General features: G+C 31.7%; 1 protein-coding gene across 1 annotated transcript in view; it reads left to right on the top strand.

Moving 5' to 3' along the window:
- Positions 1 to 1,466: 1,466 nt before the first annotated feature.
- LOC106476193 (neuroepithelial cell-transforming gene 1 protein-like) overlaps positions 1,467 to 7,068 on the top strand; it is a gene marked incomplete at its 5' end in the record, with an annotated part of 11,811 nt that continues 6,209 nt past the window's right edge. Inside the window, 6 exons of the mRNA XM_013936859.2 lie at positions 1,467 to 1,543; positions 2,799 to 2,958; positions 3,414 to 3,472; positions 4,648 to 4,689; positions 5,415 to 5,516; positions 6,165 to 6,233. Coding sequence (XP_013792313.2) covers positions 1,467 to 1,543; positions 2,799 to 2,958; positions 3,414 to 3,472; positions 4,648 to 4,689; positions 5,415 to 5,516; positions 6,165 to 6,233 — 509 coding nt within the window. The remainder of the gene's footprint in view (positions 1,544 to 2,798; positions 2,959 to 3,413; positions 3,473 to 4,647; positions 4,690 to 5,414; positions 5,517 to 6,164; positions 6,234 to 7,068) is intronic.

The raw sequence follows: 7,068 nt of genomic DNA, 5'->3' as shown, positions 1-7,068 counted from the left end.
CTGGATTTAAAAGACCTACACATCACCTGGATTTAAAAGACCTACACATCACCTGGATTTAAAAGACCTACACATCACCTGGATTTAAAAGACCTACACATCACCTGGATTTAAAAGACTTACACATCACCTGGATTTAAAAGACCTACACATCACCTGGATTTAAAAGACTTACACATCACCTGGATTTAAAAGACTTACACATCACCTGGATTTAAAAGACCATAACAAACTTCACTGCTTAAGTAGCAAGGATTGAGTGGTACAAGATGTTCCAGCTGAATAAGGGACACACGGTTATGGAAGTAAGGGACACACAGTTATGGAAGTAAAGGACACACGGTTATGGAAGTAAGGGACACACGGTTATGGAAGTAAGGGACACACGGTTATGGAAGTAAGGGACACACGGTTATGGAAGTAAGGGACACACGGTTATGGAAGTAAGGGACACACGGTTATGGAAGTAAGGGACACACGATTATGGAAGTAAGGGACACACGATTATGGAAGTAAGGGACACACGATTATGGAAGTAAGGAACACATGGTTATGGAAGTCTGTTTAGAACATTTATTCTTGTGTAGTGGAATGGAAGCTGATTGCTTATTTTATATTTTAGCCATTAGCTCATATCAGGTAGTGTGGTAGTGATCCCTATATAGGGATGGGTTCATTTAGAAATGGCAGCCTGTACATTGTGTATGGTAGTACCTACGCCAGAAAGTTGGCAAAACCCAGCCAAAGGGACAGGGATGAAAAATAAAAACCCTTCACTAATCAAGTACAAAACTGCCTCTAAAGTTTGGCTAACCTTTCCTGACATCTAGAAAATGGACAGCAAAAACACCAGTTTTCTTCTCTGTTAGCTGTAACTCATAAACCAGCCTGTACCCCAAAACACTTCACTATTACCTGGGATGTGCCTTTTCATACCTAGAGCAGCAAGTGATCCACGATAGGTTAGTTTCAGCCCAAAGTACTAATCATGACTTCTGATCAGTAAGTGCGTTATACAGAAATAGATAATCCAGCGTACACCCCTTACTGCACCACGCAGTATCCAGGTCAGTAAGGGGTATACGCTAGATTATCTATTTCTGTATAAGTCATGGATACTGCGTGGTGCAGGTCATGACTTATATTATGGCTCCCTATAGAATAGAAGTGAACAAGTTGACTAAACAGTGCCTTCCACCTAGGAGTTACAGAATGAGTAATGCAGATTTTCCTCCTTTTCCAAATACTCTAGTTTCTGATTCTTCTTCTATCCCTCCATCCTACTAATTTTAGAATAAAAAATTTTTTCTTTCTAGTCTCATTTATGATAGGCCCAACCTGTGCGTTTTCTTTCAGTAAAAGTCGTAAAATATAAAAATATTAACATAATATTCCATTCGTAGTAGCAAAACATTATAGTTGCTGTTATTTTACAAAATGTATATTTTTGTTTTCTCTGTTGGTAGCTCTGTTGGATTCACTGAAAGAACAGAGAAAAGAAGATGGGGCAATAACTTCCATTGGTCAGATTATACAGAAGTGGGTCTGTATTTCAAGATGTTTTCTTAGTTACAAAACTTAGAAAGTAATATTTCTTAAAAGACTAAAAATATATTAAAGTTCATACCTAGCATCCACGTAACATATTAACTTGATGACATTATTTTAACCTGAACTGTACATCTAATTTCTAACATATCTATATCACGTAAACTTTAAAAAATTTCAATGTAAACACTTGTTAATCTAAACCTTTGCTATACTTTATAGAAACTGTATTTAACTGTGTTCCTTTTAAAGAACCTGTGAAAAGTTCTGATATTAATTTTGCCAACTACAGTGATTAAATATATCTTAAAAGTAAAGCACCATTTACTATGCCTAATCTGTACTTCTATTACCTTTGAAGTATTCATTAAACAGTATATATATATAAAATAAGTCTCAAGTAAGTATTTAGACTTAGGTTTGTTAAAGACTCGTCGAGTGATCCATCAGAACCCTTATGGTATATTTTCAATTCAGTATAAAGATAAGCAACCATGTCAATGTTTTCTGATATAAAACCAGTGAGTATCTCTATACCAATGGTGATAACCGTCTGTTTATATTTAGTTCCCCCTTTTTCAGTTGACACAAGATGGAGATCCTGTCAAATGTTAATGGCTTCATGTGCCTATATGGCTTCTTGAATAAACATTACCAGTCATTATGGTACTACAAAGTACTAGGTCAAAGGTTAATGGCTTCATGTGCCTATATGGCTTCTTGAATAAACATTACCAGTCATTATGGTACTACAAAGTACTAGGTCAAAGGTTAATAACTTCATGTGCCTATATCGCTTCTTCAACAAACATTACCAGTCATTATGGTACTACAAAGTACTAGGTCAAAGGTTAATGGCTTCATGTGCCTACATGATTTCTTTAAAAACATTTACCAGTAAGTATGATATTGTAATGTCTTAGGTCAAAAGGTAATGGATTTAAATGGTTTGTGGAACAATATGTTTTAGGTCGGAGAGTAATGGTTTAACATAGTTTTTGGAGAAAATTCACCAGATCTTAAGATATTGCAGTGTGCTAGGAAATAATGGATCTGAACCATTAAAAAATGGAAAGCAAGACATTGGAAATGAAACAAATAAAAAATACTCATTTGTTAAATCACAGTTTTGTGTGTGTGTGGTTACGAGATGTTAAAAATCTGAAAGGCTGATTAGAATTTTTTACTTATGGATCCAGCTTAGAAACCTGTGTATATATATGTGTATATATTCTTCTTTTCTTTACTAGTGTCCTGGCTTAGAAGCATATGTGTCTTATTGTTCAAACCAGATCTATGCAAAAGCTCTCCTGGAGGAGAAGAAGGCCCACGATTGGAGATTTGATGACTTTTTACAAAGATGTTTAGAATCACCGTTCAGCAGGAAACTTGATCTTTGGAATTTCCTTGGTAAGCAGCCTTCGTTTGATCTTTTTATCCATGCAAGTGCGTGTGAACTGGTGATCAAGCTGAACCTTTGTGTGCTATTACTTTATAAACATGTTTGTAATGATATCTGGTACTTAACCCTAAACATATATCAGAATCTACAGTCGAGCCTGGTATATTGGAATGAGTTATTTTAAAGTTTAGTTATCTACAAAATTAAAGTGTCATTTTTGCTGAATAAGCAACTTATTTTGAATTGAAGGTTTATCTTGAAGACTGATGTGTTTGCGTAAATCTTGTGTGAATATGTTGTTTGATTAATAAAATTAGCATCATTTTAGATTAAGATTGTTATGGAAATCAGTACATTGACTAAATATTTTTCACTTGTCTGTTATATTGAAGCTATTATTTAAAGCAGTCAGTGTGACAGTTCATTTTTGTTTGTTTTCTAATTTTGAGTTTTTCTCATCCAGATGTCCCTAGGAACCGCCTGGTGAAATACCCATTGTTACTAAAAGCTATACTTAAGCATGTAAGGATTAGATTTATTAACTTGTACTTACATTAAAATGTAACATTATCAAATTGTTTTTAAAGTTTTTGATTCTCTAAAATACACCTAATCTGTGTTTGTTTGTTTTTTAATAACAACACATCTGAATAAGTTTAATACTTTTTACATTCATACCTCTAGAAATAAATTAATGAACAATTTTTTTTTTTTTAGCATGACATCAAGATTTGCAACTGATTAATCAAGTGGAAAACGAAGTTTTATAATAAATATTAAAAACTTAGTAATACCAAAGAACATCTTTAATACAGATGTTTCGGAATTTCCTTCGTTTTATCGGAAATACCGAAACATCTGTAACAATATAATGTAATATACGTAATACACGATAAAACGAAGGAAATACCGAAACATCTGTAACAATATAATGTAATATACGATAAAACGAAAAACATCTGTAACAATATAATCGGTATTTCCTTCGTTTTATCATATATTCCATTATATTGTTACCATTCTTTCTAAACTTCCGATTGAATATGAAAACTTGCTTAATGCTAATGTTGTTTTTTTTAGTTTGAATATTATGAACTACAGTTTTTTTCTTGAAATATTAATGCTGGTGATGGAATTTAAGGAGATTCCAAGACGTCCGTATTAAATATGTTTTTTGATATGAAAATATTTTTTTTCAACAATGAAGTAACAAGGTTTGATATAGGTCATTTGTTTTATAAATTTATAGATAGAGAAGTTTGATGCTAATGATTTTCTAATTAATAGAAAGTTAGCACTAATGTTTTCTTCCCCTTTTCTATTGTAAAATAAAGTGTATTATGTCACATTAGATACAACAGTCCTTACTAATGACTGTTTTTGAGAAGAACCGTCTTTCGTCAGCACAATAATGTAAATTGTGTCAAATATATAACCGCCCTTTGAAAAGATATGATGTTTGATTTTCAAATAATTTATCAATTTATAATAGATTAAATTAGTAAATAACATAATTTCTTAAACAATTTAGTGAAGAAAATCATTGTATAACAGAAGTTTGGGATGAATTAGTATTCAGTGATTTAATGAAAACAAATCTTCGTTTTGTGTTAAAAATCATTTAGACACGTAAGCAAGTATTTTAATACTGTTAAGAAATATTATTTGTTAAATAGGATTATTTCCCTATGTTTTAGACACCCCAAGGTCATGAAGACAGAGACTGCTTACCAGACGTCGTAAGTATTTTCAATGTGATTAAGGACATTACAATATATAATAATTCCTTTAAGTGCTAAAGACTGGTGTGTGCCACAGATTGAAACTGAACCAATCATCTACAGCTTACAGTATTGAGGAAGTGTGTGCTGGTCAGTTTATTATTAGATAATTTAATATTGTATTAACAGTGAGGCATTAGCTGGTATGTTATCTTTCAATAAAGAGTACCATGTGCGACATGAAAATTAGGACTAATAATAATAATTAGTTATGTCATCCTATATTGATTTGTACACCATGATCTTTGATGTTTCATAAACAACTAGTGTAGGTAGAATTCCAGTTAATTCTATGGTGAGCTCTGGAGGAGAAGTGCTGACATACATTTTCTGAAGTCCTGGGTTGTGTTTTACTAGATTAGATATAAAGGCTTAATATTACAATTCCTATTCAAAATTCATAAAGTTTCCAACAATACCTTATTTACACGTATTAGCTACCTGTACTATAATTTTAAAGTTGCTGCTGAATATGTATTATTTTAAAATGCATTTTGAATATCTTTTTTTCTTCTTGCAAAGATTTTCACTATAGGAATTAATAATATCTCAGTTTTTGAACAGAATATCGAGGTCTGATAAATTGGTTGGATTTTACTTCATTTTCTTGTATAAAGTTACATACCTTGACATTTAATTTGGCCCATTACTTTTGATACAGTTTTGCTTTGTTTTTTATTTAGATAAAACAAGTTAACAACATTATCCAGTTGGTTGACAGGAAAACAGGAGAAGCCAATTGTGAATTTATTGTTAGTAAGCTGGATTTTTTGGAGGAGAGGCAGGTAGGAAATAACTAAATATTTTTATTGGATGAAAGTTTTTTCTGTGTGTAATTAAGATAATTTCTTGCATTCTGGTGACTTTGAGATATAAGCGCTACTTGTTTTATAAATGTTATTTATAAGTTAATACATTAATGTAATATTTTTTACTATAATCAACTTCCTTCCATCCCATGTCAGCAGTTCTAAATTAATGATGGATATGCCTGAACTTTAAAACGTGTTAATGTTTTGACAAAACATTAAATAACCTAGAGATTCTATGAATATAGTTAAATTTCTGTGAGAAATGAGATTTTAGCAAACGTTCTATAAAGCTGAGCTTTAGAAAGATAACCATAATGCCTGAGTGCTGCCATATAGTGGTGTCAAAATTTAGTAAACTTAATATTCAGTCTTGCTTCTGTGGTCTGACAAGGTATAAATTATATTTTTAGTGTGTGATTCTTGGAAGGAAGGGTTTTTAAAACTTTAAGTGCTTAACTTCTATCAACAATGTTTATATTGCAGTAAAATTTCCATTTACTCTGTTGTGTTTTTTTTTTAGTAATAATTAGATATAAGAACAAACATCTCATGCATTTCATTAATTCAAATATAAGAACACGCGTCTCATTCATGTCATTAATTCAAATAGTTTTCTTTCAGAGAGATCCATTCATCCAGAAAGCCAAAAGTCTATTGTGTTCTGGAATTTTGAAGAATAACAGGGGAACAGTTAGTATCTTATTTTTATTGGCTTAATCATTTTGTCAGACATAACTTTAGAATTGTAATGTTTATTATAATCAAGGCATTGAATGTTGATTACTTACTAAGGACTAATTGAATATTATAAGAAGAGTTATCCATGCTGCTCATTATCAGTCATAAACAATTTAATATCCAGGGTTATTGCTGAACACTGCAATTTCCACTGTGACAAATTGAAGTTATACAAGTCCTTTGGAGCTGTTTTAAGGAACTTGAATAGGGTTGTTTTGAATCCAGTTTCTTCTACCATCTTGTTCATGAAAACAGTGGTTGATTTTGAGGTGTGTGATTGGAAGCTTGTAAATTTTAGCTATTGAGTCCATCAAATTCAAATTAATGTTTATCATCTTGTTCATGGTGCAAAGAGATATTCCCAGTCTTATCACAGTGGCTTTTTCTTGGTTAAAAGGTTCTCTTTCATAACCGTAGTGCTGATTTTGATTGCCTATTTACAATTAACGTAATTTATATAATAGTTTTGAAGCTATTCCTTTTATTTATTTATATATTTCCAGGGATAAATCTATATAGGCTGTACTGTCGAGTGGCTAGAAATTCATCCCAAACCAAGTATAAAAATGTTTACCATTTTATAAAAACAATCTTCATTCATTTACATGTTGTCACATATATGAGTTATGATAACATGTAACTCAATCAAGATTGTTTTTATAAAATGGTATCAATCCTCTCAATTTTCGAAGTTAGTGATATTCCTCATATCATTCTGAACACACACACACACACACACACACACACACTACTTTTTTTAACAAACTATGCAGCTTTTACTTGTTTC

This window comes from Limulus polyphemus, unplaced genomic scaffold (genome assembly GCF_000517525.1).
Source record: "Limulus polyphemus unplaced genomic scaffold, Limulus_polyphemus-2.1.2 Scaffold10020, whole genome shotgun sequence".
NCBI classification, from domain to species: Eukaryota; Metazoa; Arthropoda; class Merostomata; order Xiphosura; family Limulidae; genus Limulus; species Limulus polyphemus.
The sequence above is the reverse complement of the archived record's forward strand: the minus strand, read 5'-3'. Positions and strand labels throughout refer to the sequence as shown.